This window comes from Alexandromys fortis, unplaced genomic scaffold (genome assembly GCF_014885135.2).
Source record: "Alexandromys fortis isolate MF-2015 unplaced genomic scaffold, M_Fortis_MF-2015_v1.1 scaffold_59, whole genome shotgun sequence".
NCBI classification, from domain to species: Eukaryota; Metazoa; Chordata; class Mammalia; order Rodentia; family Cricetidae; genus Alexandromys; species Alexandromys fortis.
In genome coordinates this window covers 3,339,962-3,367,764 of record NW_026067943.1, presented here as the reverse complement: position 1 = coordinate 3,367,764, position 27,803 = coordinate 3,339,962, and the positions used below count along the sequence as shown (strand labels likewise).

The following is a 27,803-nucleotide window of genomic DNA, read 5'->3' as shown; positions in this document are numbered from 1 at the left end:
CCTGCAGGCCGGAAGAGGGCACCAGACCTCTTTACAGATGGTTGTGAGCCACCAAGTGGTTGCCGGGAATTGAACTCAGGACCTTTGGAAGAGCAGGCAATGCTCTTAACCTCTGAGCCATCTCTCCAGCCCCCGAACTGTTTTTTTTTTTTTTTTAAAGGAAAACACTGGTTTAGGATCCCTTAGGTAAAACGCCTGGGATCAGAGGGGACCCAGGTTTAATCAGTTCACAGCCTGAAGTTATTTACACTATTTGTGTATGAGCATGTGTGCAGGCCAGAGTGGGCCTTCGTTATCTTCCTCTCATTCTGTTTTTTTTTTTTTTTTTTTTTTTTTTTGTGATGGTCTCTGAACCTGGAACTGTGATTTAGCTAGACTGACAGGCAGGCAAGCCCCAGGAATCATCCTGTCTGTGCCTTCTCCACTGGGATTATAGGACTACACCTTGCCTGGGTTTTATGTGGGTGCTGGGGATCCAACTTGGGTCTCCTTGTTTGCACAGCATGCTCTTTACTGATAGAGCCTCTTCCCAGCTCCTTTGTAGAGATTTTCTGCCTGTTTTAGCTGTAACTTACCATGTCCCTTTCTTTTAAGTAATGGACTACAAAGAACTCAAGTTTCTCCAAGAAGTCTCATGCAGGGAAAGGGAAAAGTGTAGGGATAAGCCCTCCCCTTGGGGGCGGGCTGCCCTCGGGCGTATGTTTACTGATAAATTGGGCAGGCAGAGGCTGCGTACCCCTTTCTGTCTCTGCCGGTTACTCCGCTGGAACCTTGGTTTCGTGAGTCTGGTTTTGTTATTAAACTTGTTCAAATACCTAGTATCATTGTGCTCATTAATCCAACCGCCGCAGAAAAGAATGGGGTCCTCATGTCAGTTGGCAGGGAAGCTTGCCTCCTGGGACTAGCCCAGCATTGACGTCTCAGACCACCTTGCAGGAGACCAAAGCCAAGAGAAAAACCAGCAGGCACCATCCCTTAACTGAAACTGTTAAGGATACCTTTTATCCTTCCCTTTGAGACAGTCTTTATGTGTAGCCTTGTCTGTCCTGGAATTCTCTTTGGACCAGGTGACTTGGAACTCAGAGATCCACCAACTTCTGCCTCCCCAGTGCTGGAATTAAAGGTGTGCACCACCACGACCAGCCAAGGTATACCTCTTGACAGAGCCTCATGTCAAAATCCTAAAGATGGACTAAGCAGGTGTGCCACTGTACCTTTAGGTCCTCTTCCCAGGGTGGCCACACTGAGTAAACCTTTTTATACTTTCCCCTATCACCTAACTAGCTTATTAGGACAGGGAAACAGCTAGCTAGTTAAGAGCTGCCAGGGCCCAGGCTCTGACCACCACCACACAGAAAGCTTTGGATTTTAGAGAACTTTGGATCAAGGATATTCAGTCAGTACTACTTAAAATGTCTAAGGTCTAAGCAGGTTTTCTGAAAACACATGAAATACAGCACAGCTTGAACCCTTCTGGTATGGTTTATAAGTATCCATAGCAACATGCCTTCCTCAAAGCATCCAGCTGGGTTAGTCCAGAGAAGGCAAGTCAGGTACTTTTTCGGTTGCACATACTCTGAAAATGATCCAATTAATCCAGGATGAAGTGTGGTGTGAGGGCAGAGAGCCAGGAAGCCTGGAAACGCGGGCAGCACTGTAGTATTTGCTTGAGAAAATGGTTTTTACGTTCTGCATATGTGCACACTCCTGCACAGGAATGCCACACAAGCACGTCAAGACCAGAGGATGGATAGTCTGCAAGAGGAGGTGATCTCCTTCCACTGCCTGGGTCCTAGAGATGAAACTCAGGGCTCAGGTTTGGAGGCAAGCACGCTGCCTGTTGAACCATCTCACAAACCTCAGCATTTGCTTTCACAGGAAGTATGTTTAGCTTGTAGCTTATAAAACTAGTAGTCTATCCTGGGTGCAGTTAAACTGGGAAGATGATATTTCATAAACATCAGGTCTGATTCAATACTGTATCTTTTATTGGAGTCTAACACACCTATATAGTAAAAGTTCTTCGTAGTATCTGCTGACTGGCCAAATGGTTCCAGGATGAATCAGTTCATGTGCTCTGACAAGCACTCTGACAAACAGCTCCGGCTGTAGGTGCTGTCAGAGCGTGTTCCTACGCACCACACTGAACAGTAAGCCTGTCTCTAGGTCCTGATGTCACACAATCACAGCAGTCAGGTAAAGTGGAGTTTATTAGGGAAGCGCAAGAGCCATAGATACCCCAAGTGACAGAAAGAAAACTGAAAATGTCCCTTCAAGCCAACTGGGGGCCTGGCTTTGACCTCCCAGAATAAGAAAGTGGTGGGTTAGCAACAACATTTTTTGGCAACCACACTGCAGGGCACAAGAGTCTCAGTCAGGACGGCCCCCACCTCCTGTCACGGGCGGAGAGAAGATGGACTGTTGACAGCCAGTGCAGAGGGAAGTCTGAGAGAAAGAGACTGAGGCAGGGAGAACTTAACAGAGTCCTGGCTTGCCTCTGAACACCTCAAACACATTGACAAGTAGTTCCAAACAATGTTACTGAAAAGGGGAAATGCCTAAAGATGTTTCCAAGAGGTTCCCTGGACTTCTTCCCCATGCCGCATCACATCCCAGGTGCATACAGCAGAGCCCAAAGGCCACTTTTGAAAAAAGAAAAACAAGAAAAAGCCCTGTTGCTCTGTAAGAAGAGGGGGAGGCGCAGAAGGCTGCTGGGCCTTTCCCACATGGCCAGAGTTCTGTACAGCAACTCCCAGCAGCAGCGTGGCACAGCTCTAGGTGAGAGTCTCACCCTTTGTCACCTGTAAAGGGAAAACTGACATTTAGATAAAATGCAAAGGAACTAAATAATAATAATAATAATAAAAATCCTCTTTTGGATCCTATGCAGTGAGAAATGGAAGTGGTAGCAGAGGCAGCCCCAGAATCCCAGACACCTAGTTCCAGGCAGAGCACTACAGTCTGTAAGCCTGTCCTGTCTCTAGGGAGAAATGTGCGTTCCCTCTGGGTCGCCTGGGCCATACTCACCCTCGCTTCAATGTACTCTATTCTCCGTTCAAGCGCTGTCAATTTCTCATTTAGTGTTGCGAGTCTTGAACGACAAGACATATCTGGTAAAAGGAAACTGATATTCAGAATTAATGTCACTCCAAACACCCACACCCACACAAACCATCTGAACTGAAAAGGAAATCTATCCTTCCAAGTACACATGGGGACTGGGGATATGGCAAGAAGCATTTTTGTTTGTTTGTTTTTTGTTTTTCAAGACAGGGTTTCTCTGTGTAGCCTTGACTGTCCTGGACAAGAAGCATTTAAGGATCAACTACTCAGATTTTATGTAACATCTGAGTCCACAAATGGCAGAGAAGAGCCAACACCAAGGGAGACCTGTGTCTTGCCTCGTAGCCAAGGATGGTTGCAGTGATCCTCCTGTCAACCTAAATTTATGCAACTTAAAAAAGTTACTAAATTTATGGGAAATTGTTAAAGCAGCAACATAAAACTAATGTGCAAAGGACACAGATGGCCGTTCATCCAGGAGCAAACTTAAGGGTCTCAAGAGAAGCAAGCAAACGAGAAGCTCTTCAACCTAAGGCAGGGTGTAGCTCAATAAACCCACCAGAAGTTAATTTAGGGCTGTGCGCTGAATCACCACACCGAGGAGTGCAGCTATTTCTCGGGGCTGAGTGGGAGTGGGTTCTGTTCCCTGGTATTACAGGCACCACACATCGCTAGCCTGGAAAGAGACTAAAACTCAAAATCTGAGTGTGGTTTCAGGCTGGGGTTACAGACTAGTGGAGGAGGCAAGTCCAGGATTACTCCAGTACTCCAAGTTTAATATCCAGCACTGCAGCAGTGAGGGGAAAGGCCAGAGGATACAGCAGAAAACAAGGGAAGGGTGGGTGAGGGAGAGGAGCTGCAGAGAGGAAGGAAGGAGGTGAAGGACAGAGGGAGAATGTCAAAAGCTCATGCCATTCATGTTGTCTGACCCTGTCTCTCTGCCTCATGCTCACAGATCAAGTCATCAGCTCTCAGCTCCTACTGCTCCAGCACCACTCTCCCTATCATGGATGGTCAGAGACTCAACCTCTTGAACTGTGAGCCCCCAAATCAATTCTTTCTTAAGTCGTCTGGGTCACAGTGTTTTGTGACAGCAATTAAAAGGATACAAGTTGGTGTCAGGGAGTGGGCTATCAGAGAGGGACAGGCTTGATCACACTGCTTTTTGGAGAATATGGAAGATTTTAGGATAGAAAAGTGCTGAATACTGTAAGCAGGTCTTTTTGTTTTTTGTTTTCAAAACAGGGTTTCTCTGTGTAACAGTCTTAGCTGTCCTGGAACTCGTTTTTTGTAGACCACGCTGGCCTTGAACTCACTGAGATCTGCCTGCCTCTGCCTCCCAAGTGCTGGGATTAAAGGTGTGCGCCACCGCTGCCCAGCTGGTAAGCAGGTCTTAATGGGCTCCTAATGCTCAATGCACTGAAGCATCCTAATAAGAGCCTGGATGACCGAGACTATGGAGGCCCAGCGTAAGAGGTTTCAGAGGGGAACAACAGTGTCCAGGGTAGAGACTATTCTTGTGATATTTTTGCAAAGAATATGGCTGCTTTTTATCCTTATCCTAAAAATCTGCTTGAGATTAAACTGAGAAGTTTTGGACTAATTTCTTTGGCAGGGAATATTTCAAGACAGCCCAATAGCAACTTGGTGGTGTGGTTATTACTAATTACTCGTTTGCAGGTCTACAACAACAACAACAACAACAAACAAGCAGGGCAAAGAGAAATACAAAATATACAGTTTGTGGAGAAAAAGATCAGTAGGAAATTTAATGTTGGAGCCAAGGCTTGTGCTGAAAGAGAAAAGAAGTCTGATGAGAAATGTAATAAGGGAATAGACACCCTTGGGGCCCAGACCCTACCAAGTTAATCCTGCAATTTACAAAAGAAAAGGGTGTAAGGAATTTCCTGCTCCTAAGAGGCAACAACAAATCAGTTTATAATAATGGAGGCCAGGCTCCATCCCCAACAGGCAGCAGAACTTGGTAGGATTTGGTCATGTGGCTGTGGCTAGAATCATGAAGGATAATTGAGAAAATGAGCCGTGGAATCTTCCTCCACGATTGAGGAGAGCTTCTGAGGCTAGGCGCGTGGTAGGGAGTCCTTGCTTGGTAGCCGAGCTGCCATCGTGTGCAGCTGGGAAAGTGAAGCCTGGACAGCACTGGCGATTCTAGGATGTGCTAGAGCCGTGGGGTATCTGCTAGAGCGAGCTGCAGCTGGAAAGAGAGAAGTGTGCTGCAGTCAGAAGTGCAGTCAGCAGTGCTGTAAGGGAAGAACCATCTAAGACCTCTGATGTAAAACACAGAGTACAGGATTGGAGTCTGCCCTGCTGGGTTTCCATCTTGCTTGGCCCAGCATGTCCACATTACGCCACTGATCCTCCCTATGGAACGGCAACAGATTCTGTGCCATTACATGCTGGAAATACATAAGGTGCTTTTTTCCCTTTCTTTAATGGGGGTTAGGAGATTGACTCAAGTCTCAGAAGAGACTTTGACTTTTAAACTATACTGAGTCTGGAAAAGACTATGAAGACAGTTTTTTCTTTCTTCTTTTTCTTTGAGACAAGGTCTCCCTGTGTAGACATGGCCATCCTGGCACTCTATAAACAGACCAGGCTGGCCGCCTCTTGAGTGTTGGGATTTTGGACTAAATGCATTTTTGCATCATGATATGGCCACAAGCCTATGGGAGTTAGAAAATGGAATGGCGCTCACAGGCTCATATATTTGAATTCTTGTTAAGAATTAGGAGGTAGAGCCTTATTGGGGGAGGGGTGTCACTGGGGGGAGCTTTGTTAGCTCTCTCTCTCTGCCACGCCTGTCTGCCACCATGTTCCCCACCATAATGGTCACGGACTCGAATTCTTTGGAACCATGAGTCCCAAGTGAACTCTAAATTAAAAACTTTCTTTTATAAGTTGCTTTGGCCATGGTCTTTTGTTACAGCAATTGAAATGTAAGACAGCGTCTTATCACCTGAGCTCTTGGAGGCTATGCAGCTATTTCCACTGGAAAACACTGCTTCAACAATATCTAAATACCAAAAGAGGCCTTTCTGAACTAGAGAAAATTCAATCAGTATCAAGCACATAACAGAACCAAGACTCCATCTGTGAAAAGCGGCCTTGACTGTTTCCTCTGCCTTTTCCTTTTTACCACCTCTCCCGGAATATAACTTAGTCTCCCCTAAAATACCTTCTTCTCTGCTGACTCCTCTACCTGCGACCATTAGACCTTTTCTTCTCGGCTGTCCCCAACACAGGAAGAGACAAACCTGACGGCTACTTCCTACTACCTCCTCCACCCCACGTTTCTATCTCAATAACCTTTACTTTTTAGGTCTCAAGCAGCTGTGATCCCTCTGAACACTCTCCCACAGGATGACTCAACAGCGAGCGAACAACTTTCCCTCATCTCTGGCTGGCTCTGCAGAAGCCCTTCAGCACTCGCTCTAAAAACCCTTCTCTGGCTGACCCAGCCTGAACTTTCACCTCAGCATCAGCATCTTGCCTATCCAAACATTCTTCTTCACCAAGACGTGGCTAAAAGTTTGCCTCTGAGCAGTCTGAGCAGTCTTACACAATCCTTTTGTTTTTCTGAATGTCTCCAAATTCTTAAGGATGGATTTCTCATTCTTAAGTTACTCACGTACTTGGGTCTTTGGTTTGCCACTTTCCCCATTTTGGGTAAATAGTTAAAAAAAAGGGGGGGGGGAGAACAGGCTGAGGAGATGCCTCGGTGGTTAAAGCACCTGCTTGAGGGCAGGAGTTCAGACGTTGAGCAAGCCATGTAAATGCCATGTGGGCACGGTGGCCTACCTGTAATTCCAGCCTCAGAAGGTTGACAAGATCCTCCTCAGAATAAGTTAGCTAGCAAGACTAGCCATGAAATCTTATCAGCGAGCTCTGGATCTGACTGAGAGAGACCCTGCCTCAGTGAGTAGGTGGAAAGCAATGATGATTCCCTTGTGCATGTGCCATGTGCCCACATGCAAAAACAAACAAACAACTACACATATCTAGACACACGATGAATGGTGTGTGTGTAAAATAAGGATGTATATTTGTTACTTCTGTATAAATATCATAAACAAGAGCCCCAGAGAGAGAGGGATGGGTTGATAAAGCAGAGTTTCCAGGGGACCCCTGCTGTCAGTCTGATCTTACACCCCAGTATTTGCTCACCACCCAATCTCTCAAACTCTGCATTTTTCCCTTGTGGTTCCCATGCATTCTTTCTCACATTCACCCATTCCCATTCTCCATGATCCTTCCTCAAACTTAGCTTACTGACATGTAGCTCACACACCACATTCACCTGCAGAGTGTAGGCGTCATGGTCACCAGTTCACTTGCTGAGCGGAACAACCATTACCATAATCTATGGACAGCAATCTCACTGTCTCCAGGGGAAACTTCATATTTAGTACTTTCATTCCCCATTCTGCTTCCCCAGCCCTGGAAATCACTACTGGGCCAAGCGACCTGTGCGCTCTCGTCGTTTTCCTTTGGAGGCAGGAGATGAGTCTTGGTCCACTGAAAACACTATCACTTAGCTCTGTCTCCAAACATTTTTGTTATGTTTTTCTGCTGAGACAGGGCATGTCTACGTAGTGGCCTTCACTGGCCTGAAGCACACTACCTTGGAACTTACAAGCACTCCTTGCTTCCTGCACCCAAGTGTTAGAGACAGAGGAGTGTGCCACCATGTTTGGAACTTCTCCCTTTTTAAGTTTTTTTTTTTGTTTGTCTTAGGTAGCCAAGGATGGTCTACACCTCACTACGTAGCTGAAGATGACTCACTGATCCTCTGGCTTCCACTCCCCAAGTATTAGGATTACAACACAATGCCTGCTGGTCCCTCCTTTTTAAACCTTACTACTATTGCTGCCTCCCCTAGTTCCCAAGTCTAGCTTACACATGACCACCCTAGCGAGCTCACTTTTTCTAGAACACTGCCACTTTACACTATTTCACACTTTTGTGTACATGTGTTATGTGTGGCGCAGCACGTACGTAGAGATCAAAGGACAACTTTTGGGAGTGGTTCTCTCCTTCAACTACACAGATCCTGAGACTGAACTCGAGTCATCAGGCTCAACAACAAGTACCTTAACCCACTGAGCCACCGCACCAGCTCGACTCTACCACTTCTGTCAGGACTAGCCAAGGGCCCAGATTTCCATTTAGTATGGCGTCTGGAAGTTCAAAAGCAAATAAATGTATCTCTGACAACTGTAATTCCCGTGAGAAGAGACACACAGAAATGATGGGAGGAGAGATGCAGGGAGAGCTGTCAATCCCAGAGAGCTGTGCTGGTCTACCCGTCAATCTGGTAAATCAATCAGAACCCCAAATACTCTGGAACTGGCATTTATGAATCAACACTGTTGAAGAAGACAAAGTGTGCAACTCCAGACACAGGTCTGGAATACGCCTGAGTTAAACACGACTATGGTTCATAGACTGGGGTGTAGCCAAGGGTAGAGTGCGGCATCACACACGTAAGGCCCTGGGTTCCACCCCAGCACCCGCTATTTTAAACAAGAATAGTAGGGAAGCATTCAGCAACTGTATGACTAGAGACCCTGAATTTAAGTGTACTTTGTTACAAAGCACTGAAAGTGCCAGGTCTCATCAGGGGGCTTGCTAGCATGTCCACAGCTTCACTGCTGACAATACGAACACACAATTCCCTCTCTAAATTTATTTTTCAGGTAGGATCTTCCCTATGCAGCCGGGGCTGGCCTGGGACTAGAACCTACAATCCTTCCGCTGGGTGCTTTCTAGGCACTGGGAATGCTTCACTTCCCAGCGCTCAGCTACACCTGGCTAGCCTCTCTGGACTATTTCATACACACCTTTAGCACAACAAAAATTGGTACTAACTATCTCAAATTGTCTCCTGGGTTTTTGTTCTTCTTGTTTGGTTTGTTTTGTTTTCCAGGAGGGTGTGTGTGGAGGAGGGTCTATTCTATTTCCATATATAGTTCAGGTTAGACTGGAACTCACCATGTAGTCCAGGGTGGAAATCCTATCTCAGCCTTCTGAGTGTCAATACACCTGACTCTTGTTTTGAAATCAAGTTTAAGTTCTCGAATGAGTTTTGGGAGTGAAGATTTTGAAATCTAGAAAGAAATGTCCCTTTTCCTGCTTTACAAGTAAGGAAATCTCTGGTGTGATGTCTCTATTAAATGTCTATAAATAACATTTTACAGAGAACAAATTTGATTTGGGACTTCTGCTGCATCCTAAATTGGGAAAATAAGCAGGAATCCAATTTTTTAGTAGCAACAAGAAAGGCCTACATGGCTGTTACCTTCTCTGAAGATAGTAAGGACCCAGTGTCTGGAGTCACTACTAGGTGGTTTTAAAAACTGTTGAAGTTAATCCTCTCAAGAAAGGCATAAATAATTAGAAGGCAGACCCTCATTATGATGCACAATTAAAGGCTAAAGTAACTTAACTGTTAGCTGAGCCTTCAGGCAAGTTCCTGATTGACAAGCTCACAGAGCTTACAGAGATTCCTGAGCTTACAGAGACATCACTTGGCTGAGAAGCTCTGAATCCTAGAATAAAGCAGTCTGAGGCTTGCACAGATGACTTAGAGGAACTGCAGGGGGTATGCTGTCCTATTCTACACCCTTACCTCTCCCCTGCAGTTCTGGCGTACATCCATGAGGTCTGAACTGCGTTTATGACGACCTAAGTCAGTGGACAAAGATTCTACAGTTTACTTTGAGGAGGCATTTGGAAATTGCAGCAAACCCAAGTCCCTGCCCTGACACAGGGTAGGTAACCATGCGCTCTGGAGGGAGAAGGAACTATTCCTTCAATGACTGAACAAGTTTTACTCTTGAAATTCTAGCTTGTAAGCGGGAAGTCACAAGCTGTTGTTCTACTTCAGTGTCAGACAACCGCCTAAACGTGAGGCCACACAGATGGTGACACACAGTCACACCTCACACTGCTCTCTACTTTGGATTGTGTGAGGTTTCTAAAAAACATTATCAGACTATATCTAGGTCTGTATTTTTAGACGGAACCTAAGCCTAAGCAACACGGTGAAACTTTTTTTGGGGAAATAAAAAAAGCTACAAAAGAACAGGGTGTGATGGTGCAGGACTTTAATGCCTGAACTCAGGAGAGACAGAGGACCAGGAGCTTTCTGACTGGTCTACAACAATTCCCTCCCTCCCTCCCTCCCTCCCTCCCGCCCTCTCTCTCATATATATATATCTGACCAGCAATGGTAGTAGTGTACACCCATAATTCCAGCTCTCAGGACAAGGCATGATTATTCAAAGTTCTAGACCATCCTGGATACTTTAGTGAGACCCTGTCTGAGAAATTCTGTCAGAAATAAGACATACTTTCTTGGGGGTGTACATGTCAAAGGTAAATATGTGTGTACTAAATGTAGCTTCTATGCAGCCAGGCATGAAGGCACAGGCCTATAGTCTCAGTTAGATGAAGCAGTACTTGGACCTGGCCAGGGGTTAGAGGCCAGCTTGTTACTCAACGAAATCCCAATTGAACACCAAAATAATATACAGGCCGGTAACAGACTGAGAAGCATTTGTGATCTTCTGGAACCCCAACACCAACAGACCCCCCCCCCAAAAAAAAACCAGTCAAGTGTGGTAGTGCACACCTTTAACACCAGCACTTGGGAGGGAGATCTCCATGAGTCTAAGGCCAGCCTGGTCTGCAGATGTGAGTTCTAGGCCAGCCAAGGCTATAGATTTTGTCTCAAAACAAACAACAAGCAGAAACAGAAGCCTTCAGATTTTGCTAGTTCCATGGCAGTTATGTAACCATCGAGGAAAGGAAAAGCTTCCTAATGTAATTCAGTCAGAATGAAGTTGTTATTACCGAGACCCAGATTTCAAACAGTGAGAAGTTACATCACTCTGAAATTCTGGAAAGCAGCCCTGATTTAACTTGGGATTCTGATGCTTTACCGATTGAACTGGCATCAATACTTTGGTTAGACACTGTTTGGACCTCTGATATTAACTCCTTCCTGACAGATAAAATGACATTTTCTAACCGTGCTTGTTAAAACTTTCCAGGTGAGTCAATTTCTCAACTCTCCACTGCCTCTCCAGACTAAGCCAGGCTCAGACTTATGATCCTATTCCAGGGCATCCTGTCCCCTAGCATAAAAGACTTGGGTTTTTGGAAGGATTTTTGCTTTTCTGTTGTTGTTTTTCTGAGACAGGGTCTTATCCTTTAGTTAGACTGGCCTTAGGCAATCCTCCTGCCTCAGTCAGGTTGTATTATAGGCGTAAGCCACTACACCAGACTATCTGAATTTCTTTTATTTGATACTTCTTTGAGGGAATGCTAATCAGTAAGGAATGCTGCTCTTAAAAGATGTCCAATACCCCAGTTCTCTGGCAAATAGGGTAAACAGACTATGTGAAGCACACTGCCATAGCTTACACGGAAGGCAAACAAACAACTCCAAGTACAGTTTGGAGGTAGAGCGCTTCTAGCACTCACAAGGTCCTCAGCTCAACTCCTAGCACCGCCACAACAGAACCTCCCTAGGAAAACTGGACTGTGGGGAGCAGGGCAAAGGACCAGTACTTCCAAGATGTTGTAATCTAAAAAGTCCTCTAATGTCAGCAGGCCGAACTGTAACTCCACTCAATCATACTCCCTTCATTTACATTCCTTAAATAAATTATTTGGGGGATACATGAACTCTCTTATTGACTAGAGTCCTCCCCTGTAACCTCCTAACCTCCATAGCAAGTTACGGGTGTAAAGCTGTATAACTGCCATATACATTTATGTTATTCTCTCATTAATTGGTATCTTTAACCTCTATTCCCTGTTCAGGAAATCCATGTGAGATTATAATCCTAGCTGGATGGTGGAGGCGCATGCCTCTTTAATTCCAGCACTCAGGAGGCAGAGGCAGGTGAATCTGTGTGAGTTCAAGGTCAACCTGGTCTACAAAAATGAGTTCCAGAACAGTCAAGGCCCTAGCACAAAAAAACAAAAAGATTATAATCCTATATACTTTGTAAGTACATTTTAATTTAAAAAGAAAGAATGAAAGAAAGAAAAAAGGGAAGGAAGGGAGAGGTATTCACCAGATGTGGTGGTCCATGTCTCTAATCCCAGCTCTTAGGACACAGACCCAAGAGGGTTGTTACAAGTTAGTGGTCATCCCAATAGTAGAGTTCCAGGCCAGCAGAGAGTGACAGATACTATGGGGAGGAGGTAGTAAGGCACGAGTATCAAGAGTTCTAGCAATTTACTAAGACTGAAAACAAAATGGGATAGGGACCATGGGGTGGGGGAGCAGGTTAAGATCTTCTTATTCATTTATTCTTTTACTTTCATTGTATGCAGAGGTGGTGTGGGCACGTGCCAAGGCAGCACTATCAGGTCAGGGACAACTTGTGGGAGTTGGTTCTCTCCTTTCGTCTGTGGGTCCTGAGGATTCTACTCAGCTACGTTGCCAGACTTGCCTTTTCCTGCTAAGCCATCTCACTGGCCCGGGAGAACTCCTTTGAATGCAGAAAATGGTTCATTTTTTTGTGGTTGTTTTGATTTGGCTAGCCTCAAACTCATGGCATTCTTTGTGCCTCCGCCCCCCAAGTGACAAGATTACAGGTGTGTGCCACCAAAGACAGCAGGAAAGACTTCGTACATGTTTCTCCCCACATGGGACCTGTGTAAGAAGTAACTAGACCTGCTGATTTTCGCTTTGGTCCTCCGGCCTGTTTCCGGAGTGCTGTTATTCAGAGGCCTGGTGCATGCATGCTAAGTGTTCTATCAACTGGGCATCCTCGGCCCTTAATGACACTTTTCCATTCAAAACCAAACCTGTTTCCTTTTTAAGGGTTGGGGAATGGGTCCTGGGCATGCTACCCAGGCACCCTATCTCTTGGGCTACACTCCATAATTGAAGCTATTGCTCTGTCACCTTCCTGTATACTAACTTAGGACTCATCAGTTCTCTGGGTAGAAAATGAAAACAATCACTTCAATTTAAATTTCCTTCAAAACACAGCACTGTCACCCAGTTTGGTCTAAACTGCTGAAAACTGCTAATCAGTCGAACCAAAGCGCCCCAGTGGAAAACGATCGCTAGGTGCCATCTGCACGTCTTGTGTAAGAAAGTCTCTGATGGAAGCCTTCCCGAGAACGTGAGTCTGTGACAGGTTTTCTGCCCAGAAGGCTAGGGACAAATGCAGAAAGAAATGAAGACTGTTACCAGTCACACCTACGAGAGATTTTGGAAAAGTAGACTCTGCTGAAAGTGTCTGCCCTGTTAGATCTGAGGAAGCAGACGGAAGCACCCAGAACACCTACCATGAAGCGGATACAGGGTTACAAAAGGCATTTCCAAGGCCCGAGAGGACCCCAGCCCTCCCTCTGACCTCATTATCACCAAAGGGAGCCGGGGGCGGGGGGTGAGCAGGAGCAACAGAAAGAAAGCATTTAAGGGGTTTCGGACTTGCCACTAAAGGAGATGGAGAACTATCAGGAGTCTCTAACTGTAAACGTGACCGTGACACGATTGCGCACTGTGTGCCAAGTGGGGACTGGCGTGGAAGCGCAGAGCAGACCGAGGTCGGTGATGGATGGATGGGCCTAGGAGGCTTGGGCAGTGGGCGCGGGACCTGGCAAAGGGCAGGGTAGTCCCACCGAGACCGCCTAGTGAGGCTCGGGGTGAGGGGACTGGGGCCGGCGGGGCGCGGAAGAGGAAGGGAGCAGCCGGGACTGGGCGCCGCCGGCCGCCGCCAACGCCTCCCTCCTCCCAGCCTCCCCAGCTCGCCCGCCCGCTGACCGAAAGAGTTGAGAAAGTCCGAGATTTTCTTGATGCTGCTGGTGATGATCTCAATGTACTCCCGATTCGCCCAGTCCTGGTGAATCTCCCGCTGCACCGGATCCTCTTGTCCCGCCATGGCAGCCGCCTGAGGAAGAATGACTGCGCAGGCGCAGGCGCCGCGGCCTCTATAGGCCAGGGCGCCTGCGCCACCATCCGGAACCCCGTGTTTCGAACCCGAGAAGGGCCCAGCAGAGTGGAGCGCATGCGTGGAGTAACAGCCATTCGCTCTGTGTTATAGCTTAGTTTGCAGAAAACTAGAATCCCCCGCTCGCCAGGCAAAGACCAAGACCTCGTCCCCTCGGCTGCTCGCCCAGCTCTCTTGACCCCGTGTCAGCAGAGATGGGCCCAGTCCTCAAATACTGTTTTGTTGGGTTTTCGAGACGGGGGTTTTTCTGTGTAACAGCTTCAGCTATCCCGGAACTCACTTTGTAGACTAGGCTGACCTCGAACCCACTTGCCTCGGCCTCCAGAGTGCTTGCGATTAAAGGCATACCCACCACGCCCGGCGAATCTCGTTTTTTTAAAAAAATGCATTTCATGCTTGGGTCAAAAGCTCTGTTCATTCTCGTTTTCTTTTTTAAAGTTATTCATATTTGTGTGTGTGCATGTATATGTGTGAGCGCCTACCGGATTCTAGTCTGGTGGAAATCAGAGGATAATTTGTAGGAGTGGGTTCCTCATCTTCCACCTTGTGGAGGTCAAACTCAGTGCCATTGTTTGCTGAGACCCCCTGACTGAATCTCCATGATTAAAATGCCTTTCAACAACTTGGTAGGATAGACTACGTGTGTGTATGTATATGTATGTATATATATGTATGTGTGTGTGTGTGTGTGTGTGTGTGTGTGTGTGTGTGTATAGCCTGGTCTACAGAGTGAGTTCCAGGACAGCCAGGGCTACACAGAGAAACCCTGTCTTGGGGGGCGTTGTATATGTGTGTGTGTGTGTGTGTGTGAGAGAGAGAGAGAGAGAGAGAGAGAGAGAGAGAGAGAGAGAGAGAGAGAGAGAGGAGAGACAGACACAGAAGGAAGGAAGGAGGGAGGGAGGGAGGGAGGGAGGGAGAAAAGGAGAGAGGGAGGGAGGAAAATACCGCAAAACAATCTCAAACCTTTTCATTTAATCATTTTGTTCAGGAAATCATTGAGGGGTTGGAGAAATGGCTCAGAGGTTAAGAGCACGGGCTGCCCTTTCCAAAGGTCCTGAGTTCAATTCCCAGCAACTATATGGTGTCTCACGACCATCTATAATGAGATCTGGTGCCCTCTTCTGGCATGCAGGCAGAAAATTATTATACATAATAAATAAATCTTTAAAAAAATTGTTGAACAAACTGGTCATTGTGCATGCTTGTAATCTCAGCACACAAAAGATTAAGACAGAAGGCCTGTCCTGAGTGTAACCAGCTGAAATACACAGTAAGACACAATGGGAAAAACACTTTAACCATAAGGATGGACTTTGAGGTTATGTTTGCAATAATAATTAGAGTAAGGCCAAACAATGGTTTAGCTAACCCATGGCAGTATTTTATTAAGCAGTCTTTAAATGCTAATTTGATACATGGAAATATAAAAGGATATGCTATACCTAAGAGAAAAATAAAATATATTTATTTATTTTGGGTTTTTGAGTCACGGTTTCTCTATGCAGTCAAGGCTATCCTGGAGCACACTGTATAGACCAAAGTGGCCTCGAACTCAGAGATTCACCTGCTTCTGCCTCCCAAGTGCTGGGATTACAGGCATGTGCCACCACCACCTGGCACCAAAATAGAAATTTTTAAAAATTTCAACTTATGCATGTCTTGGAGGCATCACCTTGAGGTGGGAAGGTCAGCTCCTAGAACGCCAATTCCTGGAGTGGGTTCTCCAGAGCCCGATGTCACAAAAGCCTGCACCTAGCTCAGCCTGGTTCTTTCTGCTTCTTATCTCCTTCGTAAGAATGTCTTTCTCCTCACACATTGCCATTTGCTAGGGCCAGTGTTTTGTAGTGTGTGCGTGTGTGTGTGTATGTGTGTTTACTTCTTCCTAAGACTGCAATTGGTTAATAGAAGGAGACTCTGATTTTGCTGGATAGCAGTTGGAGGTAACAGCAAATGATACCTCTCAGAACATGTCCCTTAGATCTGAGGAGACTACACAGAGGACTGTGAACAGATTGTCATGACAGTATGGATCCCTCGTTACCCAACAATTCTAAACATCTGATCTTGGCTTTGGGACGTTCATATTAAAAAAAAAATACTGTGCTGTAACGATAGCTTCATTTGCCTTTTAAATAGCAGGTGTCTTTTTAATTTATTTTTATTTTATGTGTGTTGGTGTTATGCCTGCATGGATGTCTATGTGAGGGTGTTGGGTCCCCTGGAACTGGAGTTACAGACAGCTGTGAACTGCCATGTGGGTGCTGGGAATTGAACCTGGGTTCTCCAGAAGATCAGTGAGTGGTGGTCTTAACCACAGAGCCATCTCTCCAGCACCTAGCAGGTGTCTCTTAATTAGGAAGATAAAAACAGACTGAGAACAGTTGTAACTCAAAGCACTTCCTCTTTTCCAAGTGTCATCATTTTCTGTTTTCTGATTGCCATCCAAATTCCTTTTTGTTTACCTCTTCTGTAATGGGGAGTACATGTATACACACTGGGCACTGGACTGATGTGGGAGTGTCATATATCAATCTGTTGATTTCATTGGTTAAGTAATAAACACACTGCTTGGCCTCATAGCTTAGAACATAGGTGGGTGGAGTAAACAGAATAGGATGCTGGGAGGAAGAGGAAGTGAGCTCAGACTTGACAGCTCTGCTCTCTGGAGCAGAGACACCAGGCTCTGCTCTCCCAGGCAGCTCCAACCCAGGATGGACGTAGGCTAGAATCTTCCCAGTAAGCGCACCTTGGGGTGCTTACACACATTATTAGAAATGGGCTAGTCTAGGTGCGAGAGTTAGCGGAGAAGAGGCTAGATATAATGGGCAAGCAGTGTTTAAAAGAATACAATTTGTGTGTTGTTATTTCGGGCATGAGCTAGCAGGCGGCCGGGGTGCTGGGGACGAAGCCCCGCCGCTCCTATCACTACACTGGACAAATGCCTCAACATTCTGTAGGACTTTTAGACCCAGATCTCTGCCTGACCCCAACCCTTGAGTCCCCCAGTCTCAGAAAACAAGACTTTAAAATCCATCTTGTAGGTTAATGTGTTTTTCCCACTGTGTCTTGCTGTGTATTCCAGCCGACCTTACACTCGGGCCAGCACGCTTGCCTTAGTTTCATGAGTGCTGAGATTAAAAAAAAGTACACCAAAATGCTCAGCTTGTCCATTTTTTTTTTTGAACGAAACAATAAGTTCTACAGTAGGGGAAATGCAGAACTAATTCTGTTTTTAAGAAAAGAGCAAGGCCGGGCGGTGGTGGCGCATACTTTTAATCCCAGTGCTCAGGAGGCAGAGGCAGGCAGATCTCTGTGAGTTCGAGGCTCCAAAGCTACAGAGAAACCCTGTCTTGAACCGCCCCCCTCAAAAAATAAAAAGCAGAAAAAGCAGAGGTCGGGCAGCCACCCACTCGGGAGGCAGAAAGAAGCAGGTGGCTCTCTGTGAGTTCAAGGCCACCCTACACAGAGAAACTGTCTTGAGAAAAAAAAGCAGACAAGTTGTTACAGTTGCTATTCCTCCAGGCACTTGCAGACTATAAGAGACTGAAATAATTGGGGGGGGGGACTCCTGCCTCCCATTGCCATTCATGCTAATGGACGCGCTGCTCACAGCACTGACTTTTGGAGTTTTGGAATGGTGAAACATCTGCTTCTCAGCTTCGTACATGAGACAGAAGCATCCTGAGGTTTAACAGACAACAGAGAGACGTGACGTATGGGGCTGAAAAGACGGCTTAGTGGTTGAAAGTACTTTATGCCCTTGCAGAGGATCCAGTTTCTGATGGCCCTCTTCTGGCACCAAGGTCTCCTGCACAGACAAGTTGCACATAAATCCACACAGACAAACACAAACTTAAAAATAATATTTGAATTTCAAGAAGACAAGTTTTCAGGCAGAAAGCTATGGTAAAATGTATTATTCTCTTAACAGGCAAGCATTTATAATTTTGTTTGCACTGGCGCCCTTGCAGTACAATAATAAAATCTTCCCAGACACTGGAGCACAGTGTAAGCCATGGAATAACTAATAAAGGTTAATTTTTAACACTGATTTATAATCTTGGAACGTCCATACTTGACCACAGTCTTTGATGTGGGGAATTTGTCCTCTGTGTCCTTGTCAAAGGGTGTGATGGGGTGGAGAGGAACTGAAGGGTGGCACTGGGGCTGTCTTGTGTCCTCTAGCTCCTAGAAAGGGCGTCTCCAGCCCCCGCCCCGCCCCGCCCCGCCCCGCCCCCATGATCCTGAATCACAAAGGGGGTTGCTAGGCGCCAGGACGGAGAAAAAAAAAATGCGGCTGCTACTCTGGAGCGGAGTTCAGTAGGTGAGCTCCCGGCCCAGATGGTGATGGTGGGTCCGGGCCCGGGATCCCACCTCTGCCCGGGCCTCGGGCAGGGTCATGTGGCTCCCGCTCCGAGGGAGGGACTTTTAGGGAGACAAGCCTGTTCTCCAAGCACCCCAGCCGCTCGGGATGTTTTCACAGTTCACGAGGACTTCTGCTGCACTTTGGCGCTGCCTTCCCCCTTCCCAGGTGGGGAAATCGAGGATCCGGGTTCCTTAGAAGGAAGGCACCTATAAAAAGGAAGTCTTCTGGACTGGGGAACCAGGTGTTTCCTATGCAGGTCTAGTACAGCACCTTGTAAAGACTACCCAGGTTCATCCCCTACCTGCAGAATGGATTAAAGTTACTCCCTGTAAGGCCGAGAACTGGGGCAGAACCATTTTTATTTAAACCTTGTGTGAAGGGATGGAAAGACCTGGAGTCCAAAGTCCTCCCATCTCTGTTGGTTTAGTCTGGGCATTTGATAAAGCTTTTTCCTTTTTTTTTTAGGAGATAAATCTAGAAATGAATCTTATTTTTAAAAAATATTTAGAGGCATTAATTAGCCTACATCCACCTTGCCATGGTGGCATACCAGAAACCTCCTCTTGGTTGTTTTTGGGGTTTTCTTTTCAGACAGGGTCTTACCCTATGTAGCCCTGGCTGTTAATGAACTCAATAGCAATCCTCCTGCTTCATAAGGAAGAGTGAAAACTGGAGGCTGCTTAAAAGCCACACTGTAAACTGCGAACTGTAAGGTGCAACAGAATCTTTGGAGGGTTTGCAAACGTGCAAACGTCTGGCCCCACCCACGTTTCTAATTAAGTAGGTCTGAGATGGGCCCTAAGAGTTTGCATTTCTACTAGGTCCATAGCGAAGTTAAACTGCTAGTTCAGCGTTATACTCTTGAGGGCTCTGCGGAAGCACCAATTACAAATGCTTGCAGGGCATGGGCTGAGTTTCTTCTCATCAAATAATGTCTCATGAAGTCCAGCCACTTGTGCCCACAAGAGGCACTGACTGAAAGTCTCCATTTCAGACAAAACCGTATCATCTGCAGAATGGGTGAACGTCCTTACCCGGGGAGGTTGAGTGTGTGCAGCAGTTACCAGTCAGTATCTGCTGCCCTCTACAGAACTACTGACCCCTGCCATGTAGTGGGACCCACAAAGTTTAAGCCAGTAATGAGACTGATGTGAATTTGCACAGTAATGCCTCTCCCCTCCCCCAAAGCACAGCAGGGAAATTCCATGTCTGATTCCTTCCCTTTAGGACTGTCAATGGCGGGATACCAGCTCTGGTCACCATGGACTCCACTGGATGAGAGCTTCCAATGGCTGCGGCACACAACACCTACCCCTTGCTCCAAACACCCTTTCAGGGCCTCTCCTTGCTTCCCGCATACCCCTTCTGACCTTGAAGTGCAGCTGTGCTTTCAAGAAGTCACTCTTGTCATAGACAGCCCACTTGTGGCGCCTGGAGAGAGCCCCGAGTTACCCTGCCACACCCCAGAGCTCCAAGCAGTGAACAACAAGAAAGGACTGGTGAGGAAGCCCCAGCCAGTCCGCCTCCATGGAGTAGATTCTGTTTTCGGTAGGGTCATCACAGCCCAGCCACCCAAGTGGACCGGAACCTTCAGAGTCTCAGACAAGTCAGCCTTCAGCAAAATTATCAGCAGGGAGCATCAGTGGCCCACTGGTCTCAAGGAGTCTCAGATTCAGATGACAGTGACTATGTGCAAACAAATGCTACGCTCTATCCTCCTGCTGTATGCCACTTATAAGAAGTGCACCTTTGCCTTGCAGCACTCCAAGTAAAGGATCCCCATCTGACCCGCGGTCCACACCATCATCTGTGGTATGTACAAAGCTTACAAAGACCTCTCTACATAAATCAACCATAAAATCATGCCAGATACTCTGCCTTTCAGTCAACCTGTGACAAGTTCCCTTCCTCCCTTTCTCTTCAGAAACAAGACTGACCAGTTGACCAGTGATACTGAGCGAGGAAGAACATCTCTGCCGTAAAGCTAATGGCTATTTAAGTCAGCCTAACACTGACATACAAATGTGATAGTGAGTAAACTATCAAACAAACCAGCCTAGCGTGAACACACAAATGCCAAAGTCAGTAATGAGATGGCAAAGAAAAGGGATGCCAAGAAAAGACATGTATGGCTGACTGGGAACCAGACGATGAAGGGACCAAAAATCTGTATGTGGGTTAAGAACTAACTTAAAAACAGCTTTCCCGCCTCAAACAAATGTCAATAAGTAAAACATAACTTTAATACCAGCATGGGTAAAAATATAGCAAATATTAAACACTCTTAATAGCATGGCGAGGAAGAGCCTAACAGCAGCTTTGAGACTGGGCTTCCTGGCCGATGACAGGAGAATCCCCTACTTTAGCTCCTGATGTTCTATTTCTAATAAACTATATTTTGATGATTCTTGCAACTAGATTCTAGGCATAATTCAGAATAAGGTGGAAATAAATACTATATATATATATAAAATGCCAGCAGATGTTTGATGATGTCTTTTCTTCCTTCGTTTTATGCTAATAAAAAATTTTAAAGCAAGCTGGTGAGGTGGCTAAGCAGCTAAAGGTCTGGAGTTTTGACCCCTGGAACCGATATGGTAGAAAGAGAGAACTCCATTTCTACCAGGTGTCCTGTGTTCTCCACATGTGCCCCACAGCACATATATGCCCCACAGCACATATGTGGAACCCACATGGTAGAGGGAGAGAACTCCACTTCCATCAGGTGTCCTGAGTTCTCCACATGTGCTCCACAGCACGTATGTGCCCCATAGCACATATGTGCCCCCACACAGAACAAAAATAAGTGTTTAAACATTCAAAAGCAGTGTTCAAGACCCTCCTAGTCAGCATGAATACCATAATAGCTAGGCTACACAGAGAGACCCTGTCACAAAACAAAACAAAAACCCAACAAAAATCCAATTAAAAGGTAGTTAAAATGTTCTTTTTGACTTCTTTGGTCATTGACACAAATAATATTAAGGCCCTGGTAGGTCACAAACCTCACTCAATCCCACCCAATCCCTGAATAATGAGACATATCTAAAGCGAGGAATAAGGTATCTGAAGCAAAACTCAGAAAATAGTTTATTTACAAAGTTATCATAAGCCTGAACTTTTAAATAAATCAGTTTCAAAACTAGTTCCCAAAGGCCAGTCAGAGCATTTACTCTGCAGAATCAGCATGGCCATGTTTATGCAAACCACCAATAGATGCTACAATGAAATCCTGAGCCAGGAACTTGGATGTTCAACAACCTGTGAAATCCATTGGTTAATTAAATAAAAATTCCTCTTGAAGGAAAAACAGGAAGCTCTGGTTTGAAAGGCAGAGATCAGACTTCAAATCGCAAAGAGAAAGGGGTATGAGGCTGCCAGAGATGAAGGCGCAGTTGTGTCCCGGGGTCTAATCAGAGCTGTCATCACTTTCGCCATTATCTTCATCCCTGTGTCCATCACTGGCTTCATCCTCCCCATCCTAAGGGAGAAAGGAGAAAAATGTTCTTGAGTTCTTGCAACACAGCTGCCACAGATGTACACTATGGATCTTTTCTTCCTTCCTTCCTTCCTTTCTTTCTTTCTTTCTTTCTTTCTTTCTTTCTTTCTTTCTTTCTCTCTCTCTCTTTTTTTTTTTTTTTTTTTTTTTTTGCTTTTTTGAGACAGGGTTTCTCTGTGTAACAACCCTGACTGTCCTGGAACTCACTATGTAGACCAGGCTGGCCTCAAACTCATAGAGATCTGCTTATCTCTGCCTTCTGAGTGCCAGGATTAAAGGCATGTGCCACCATCACCTAGCTATTTCCGCTTGTAAAAGCAATGTGAATTTTAAAACCCTGTAAAATAAAGCAGAAGTCCCCTCTTGTTTGCTTTTTGTTTTGAGACAAGCTCATCTCAAATCATTAAGTTGTTAAGAAGGACCTTGAGCTTGTGACCTTCCTCTACCTCCCAAGTGCTGGGATTATAGGCACATTCAACCACATTTCAGTTCCTTTGTTCTTTGTTTTCTGAGATGGGGGGGGGGGTGTCTCATTATACAGCCCTTTGCTATCCTCAAACTCAGGAGATCCACCTCCTTCTGCCTCCCAAGTGCTGGGACTAAGTAAGAGCATGTGCTTGGCTCCTCTATAATTCTTGCCACAAACTGTAAGTGAAGACCATAGAGAAAGGTTTTTGTTTTGTTGAGACAGGGTCTCATTGTGTAGCCCTATCTGATTCAGAACTTGCTTTGTAGAACAGGCTGGCCTCAAACTCGCTGAGATACGCTTGCCTCTGCCTCCCGAGAGCTGGTATTAAAGGCACGTGCCACCACTCCCTAGCCAGAGAGGTCATTTTGATATTGAATTATTTACAACTGAACAAAATCAGCATGATCTTTAAATAAGCCAAAGCGTTCCAATTGTTCTTCAGACATAAAACACAGAAACAAAGTAACATTATCAATTCAATACAGAACAAATATGGTACAGAACAAAAATGGGTCTGTAGTCCCAAGATTCAGGAATTCAAGGCAGGAAGACTGAGTTCAGAGACAGCCTGGGCTACATAGCAAGACTGCATATACAAATAAAAGGAATAAACAAACAAGCAAATATGTATTTGTATTGTGTGTATAAACAATGGTTACAACAAGCACTGGCATATTCAACAGGAGTCCAGCATGAAACTGGTTTGTTCCTTTACTAGGACACATTTATGTACTGGAAGCATAGTATACTGACTACCTCGAATTCTTTCTAAGAGTAAATCAGAAGAGGTCGATTATAGAACTAAAATAGAGCCTACAGACGTCATCATGGACAGTCTTTCTGTGCACAGCTTTTAGCTAAATTGCCTGGTATCCAGAACACAAATGAACTGAGCAAACTTGATTGCACACATTTTCATATAGCTTATATTAAATTCACAAAAGCACCTGTCCATAGAATATGAAGGCCTGGAGTATTTTATTCCTTTGTAGTCGCAGCTTGACTCCAGGCTTCTGCTTTCATGTTTCAATTTTGTATGTTAAAACAAGGAGGAGAGGCTAGAGAGATGGATCAGTGTTAAGGGCACTGACTGCTCTTCCAGAGGGCCAGGTTCAACTCCCAGCACTTACATGGTGGCTCACAACTCTAACGTCAGTCCCTGAGGGAGGCGGGGTGTTCAACGCCCCCTTCTCTCTCTCTCTCTCTCTCACACACACACACACACACACACACACACACACACACACACGATGTAAAGAAAAACATGCACAATAAATATACATGTTTAAAAAAACCTGAAACGGCTGGGCATGGTGGTGCATACTTTTAACCTCAGCACTTGGGAGGCACAGGCAGGCATATTTTTGTGAATTCAAAGCTAGCCCGATTTACATATTAAGTTCCAGGTCTAGGACTGCCAAAACAAAGCTGAAATGGTTTAATTCATTTTAACACAGAACATGCTGGTCTTTTCTCCCTTCTAGAACACTTTTACACACAAGATCATGGAAAATAGAACACTATATAATGGAAGAAAAAAATCTCCACTTTGTTTTTGGTACAACTGAATGTATAAATATGTACATGCTAAATACATGCTCTACCACTGAGCTATAATTCCCCGTAAGCTGTAGACAAATATTCAACACACCTTTAGAGATACTTGAGTGAGCCTCAGACAATGTAATTGTATTACACAGATTTCAAAGCATTCATATATGCCTTTTGTAGGGATGGAGATGGGCGCAGAAGTATTTAACAATAAATATATACAGAGAAAATCCTGTACTTTGGGCTAACAAAGAATATTTAATAAAATGTTCTACCAATACCAGTACAGCCTGTGAAGATGACTCTGTTGCTCTGTTCTTGGAGACGTGGGATGTCACGCTGTCCTCACTGTCCTCTGAAGTGCTCTCTTGGGAAGAGGGACCCTGGGAAATAATTTCTTCACCCTAAATGAAGAAGCAGAAGAAATGGGGCATCGTAATGAGCACACTTATGGTTTTGAGGAAGGCCGAGTTTCTAGGTATTACAGAAGGAATATTCTAGCCATTCAAAACATATCAACTGGGTTGAAAAGATGGCTCAGAAGTTAAGAACACTGGCTGCTCCTCCAGGGATCTTGAGTTCAAGTCCCAGCACCCACATGGTGGCTCACAGCCAGCTATAGTGAGAGCTGGTACCCTCTTCTGGCATGCAGGCATGCATGTAGGCAGAACACTGTATACACAATAAATTGAAAAAAAAAAAAGAAAAAGCTGTAAGAATATTATAAGAACAATAACATAACCTCTGACCTGTCATTTAGGGAAACACTATTCAGTTCCAGGTTTCTGAGATGTTCATGGAACTGATACATAGTTCTATACAAGGTCCATATTTTATATTCTAGATTTTGTATTGATGACTCTTCTCAGTTAATGCCAAATATGGATCTAAAATTGTTCCAAAAGCTGGAATTGTAATCAAAGCTTGTGGCTAGTGTGGGCTACACAACGAGACCCTGTTGCCAAAAACTCTCTCTCAGTACCCTCAAGGTTATTTTTTTATCTATCTATCTATCTATCTATCTATCTATCTATCTATCTATCTATCTATCTATCTACCTATCTATCTCTATCTTTGGGTTTTCGAGACAGGGTTTCTCTGTAGCTTTGGAGCCTGTCCTGGAACTAGCTCTTGTAGACCAGGCTGGCCTCGAACTCACAGAGATCCACCTGCCTCTGCCTCCCGAGTGCTGGGATTAAAGGTGTGCACCACCACTGCCCGGCTCGTACCTCAAGCAGCACACATGACCACAAACACCAAGCAGAGTCTAAGGAACTGTCTGGACTCAAACCCTGGTTCACTAACTCACTGCTAAAAAGTCTGCGAAAGTTACCATCGTGAGCTTCAAGTTTCTCCAAGAAAACCAACAGAATTGACTCCCTAAGTTTGATTTGTACGAGAGAAAACCACTATTCTATTCCTTTCATATATAGCATTATAAAATTCAGCTAGTGGGGCTGGAGAGATGGTTTTGCAGTTGAGTGTTTATTGCTCTTACATGGGACCTATGCTTAGTTCTCGGTGCCTACGTGGCGGCTCACAAATGCCTATGTAACTACAGATCTAGGAAAAACATTTGATGGAGGAAGGTCATTGGTTAAATAAAGAAACTGCCTTGGCCTTGATAGGTTAAAATTTAGATAGGCGGAGTAAACAGAACAGAATGCTGGGAGGAAGAGGAAGTGAGCTCAGACACCATGTAGCTCTCTCCAGGGCAGCCAGCCACCAGGTCAGACATGCTGAATCTTTCCTGGTAAGTGCACCTCATGGTGCTACATAGATTAATAGAAATGGGTTAAGAGGCTGAAACTAATGGGCCAGGCAGTGTTTAAAAGAATACAGTTTCTGTGTAATTATTTTGGGTAAAGCTAGCCATGTGGGAGCCAGGGCTGCCGGAATGCAGCCCTGCTGCTCCTTCAACAAACACTCTCTACTGGCCTCCTCTAGATCTTGCACACATGTGGTGCACATAAACTCACAGAGGTACACATACAGAATATTTTAAAATGTTAAAAACAACCCCCAGGTAGTCTAAGTATGAACAAGGAAGAAATGGACCCTGAAAGGGAGTGATTCTGACATTATGAAACAGCATAACATGCAAACGGGTTCCAGGTAATCAGACAAAGACCCTTTGACATGCCCATTTGTTAAAACTGGAGAGAATTTTTAGTAATAAGACTGCTTTAGGAAAAATTCAAAAGTTTGTCCATATGTGAAAATGTTAAAAATCTGCTCTCATTGGGGCTTACAAGTATCTCTCTGGCACAGAGAAAGCGCTGTACAAAACTGGCTTCTTGTTTTTTTTTTTTTTCCTCTTTTTTATTTGTTTGTTTTTTGAGACTGGGCCTCACAATGTAGCTCTGGTTGTCCTAGAACTTGCTCTGTAGACCAAACTGGCTCCAAACTCACAGAGATCTGCTTGCCTCTGCTTCCCGAGTACTGGGATTAATAGCATGCATCTCCACTGTCCTGCTAAATAGTATTGTGAAATTTTTTAACCTTTATTTTTATGTCTATTAGTGTTCTACCATTCTACCTGCATGTGTCTGTGTACCACATGCATGTGTTATGCCTGTGTCATGAGTCCCCCAGGAGTCCGAATTCGTATGCAAAAGCAAAGAGCCTTTATTGTGAACTTGAGCTTGGCTCTCCATCCATCACACCAACATAGCAGTTGGATCAGAGAGAGCATTAAGCTTAGCTATGGCAGGGTTTTTAAGGAATAAAGGATGGGGGTAGGGGAGTTTTAGATTCAGATGGGAGTTGAACAGTTTGGGCAGAAGTGAGGTAGCAGAAGTCTTGTCAAATAGGATTGGTATCTGTGTTGTTGCAAGGAAATTGGCAACCTACATCTAAGTTAGGTATGCTATCCTTAATGTTCTGGAGCATGTAGTACTTGTTTGCCTCAACTCTGACTGGTCCCTCACAGGGTACAGTCTGTGGCTTTTCCTGGTTATTGTCAGGATGAGGCCTAGTCCCAGTATTCTTAGTCTGTAGGCTGTCATGGCTGCACTAATGTTAAATTAGACATCTTCAAATGCAGGCCCATGGAGGCATGTAAAGGGGGTTGGATCCCTAAACTGGAGTTACATACATTAAAGGCGTGCACTACCATTGCCCGGCTCCTCTATTTACTTTTAATTTTGTTGACAGTTTTGCTAAATTGCCCAGAATGGTCTTGAACTCACTTTGTAGATGGGCAAACTTAAACTTGTAATCCTTCTGCCTCAGACTTCAAGGGAGTTGGGTTACTAGTCTGTGCCACCAGGCCCAACTAAAAGCAGTCTTATTAGGAAAACAAGGTCTGGGTGACCTCTTTAGTATTTCTTCTGGTGTAAGAATGGGTGTAGGAGGGCTGGAGAGATGGCTCAGAGGTTAAGAGTTCCTGAGTTCAATTCCCAGCAACCACATGGTGGCTCACAGCCATCTATAATGAGATCTGGTGTCCTCTTCTGGCATGCAAGCATACCTGGAAGCAATGTTGTATACATAATAAACAAACAAACAAACAAACAAATTATCTAAAAAAATTTTAAAAAAAAGAATGGGTGTAGGAGTCCATAACTAATAACTTCAGGCTTACCTGTAAGTCTCGGTTTTTGAGAGTACCCAACCAGAAAGCCTCTCTACAATTGTTGAGGACAAGCATGGCTTTGACTCTGCAAACTAACAGCTCCAGGGACTTTTTGAGTAAAGGCACATGTTTGGTGAGTCTTGTGTCCTGGTGAATCTGCAGAGAAAGAAATCATCCAGCTCTGTCATCATGTTTCATGTCTGAACGTGTCATACCTGAAGAATAAGAGGATACGCCTGGCCAATATGGCCCAGAGACCTGGTCCATCAAACAGTACT

General features: G+C 45.1%; 3 protein-coding genes across 12 annotated transcripts in view; 1 reads left to right on the top strand and 2 right to left on the bottom strand.

The window, feature by feature from the left end:
* Positions 1 to 2,192: 2,192 nt before the first annotated feature.
* Brk1 (BRICK1 subunit of SCAR/WAVE actin nucleating complex) lies at positions 2,193 to 14,044 on the bottom strand. The gene is made up of 3 exons (XM_050148442.1): positions 13,877 to 14,044; positions 3,028 to 3,110; positions 2,193 to 2,801 (listed from the first exon to the last, which is right to left on the bottom strand). The coding sequence occupies exons 1-3, from the start codon at positions 13,992 to 13,994 to the stop codon at positions 2,775 to 2,777; spliced, it is 228 nt and encodes a 75-aa protein (XP_050004399.1). The 5' UTR covers positions 13,995 to 14,044; the 3' UTR covers positions 2,193 to 2,774.
* A 4,270-nt stretch (positions 14,045 to 18,314) lies between these two features.
* Fancd2os (FANCD2 opposite strand) lies at positions 18,315 to 20,868 on the top strand. 2 transcript variants are annotated; one of them, XM_050148439.1, is made up of 3 exons: positions 18,425 to 18,594; positions 19,657 to 20,241; positions 20,354 to 20,868. In XM_050148439.1, exon 2 carries the CDS (start codon positions 19,665 to 19,667, stop codon positions 20,199 to 20,201), a length of 537 nt encoding a protein of 178 aa, XP_050004396.1. In that variant the 5' UTR covers positions 18,425 to 18,594; positions 19,657 to 19,664; the 3' UTR covers positions 20,202 to 20,241; positions 20,354 to 20,868. The 2 variants fall into 2 exon arrangements, with proteins under 2 accessions (XP_050004397.1, XP_050004396.1); XM_050148440.1 differs by lacking the exon at positions 18,425 to 18,594 and adding an exon at positions 18,315 to 18,387 and having other exon boundaries at positions 19,657 to 20,868.
* Positions 20,869 to 21,487: 619 nt separating this feature from the next.
* The window catches only part of Fancd2 (FA complementation group D2), an 85,895-nt gene continuing 79,579 nt past the window's right edge, over positions 21,488 to 27,803 (bottom strand). For 8 of the 9 annotated variants that reach the window (XM_050148420.1, XM_050148419.1, XM_050148418.1 and 5 more), the window contains 3 exons: positions 27,535 to 27,681; positions 24,224 to 24,352; positions 21,488 to 21,910 (listed from right to left, as the gene is read on the bottom strand). In XM_050148420.1, the coding sequence (XP_050004377.1) occupies positions 21,839 to 21,910; positions 24,224 to 24,352; positions 27,535 to 27,681 (348 nt within the window). In that variant the 3' untranslated portion in view covers positions 21,488 to 21,838. The remainder of the gene's footprint in view (positions 21,911 to 24,223; positions 24,353 to 27,534; positions 27,682 to 27,803) is intronic. The other variant, XM_050148423.1, reaches the window with a different exon arrangement.

Coding starts and splice junctions, on each gene's coding strand:
- Brk1 (XM_050148442.1), bottom strand. CDS start 13,994: ATGGCGGGACAAGAGGATCCGGTGCAGCGGGAGATTCACCAGGACTGG. Junction 3,111..13,876: donor GGACTTTCTCAACTCTTTCG/GTCAGCGGGCGG, acceptor TCCTTTTACCAG/ATATGTCTTGTCGTTCAAGA. Junction 2,802..3,027: donor TAGAGTACATTGAAGCGAGG/GTGAGTATGGCC, acceptor TTCCCTTTACAG/GTGACAAAGGGTGAGACTCT.
- Fancd2os (XM_050148440.1), top strand. CDS start 19,665: ATGGCGGGATACCAGCTCTGGTCACCATGGACTCCACTGGATGAGAGC.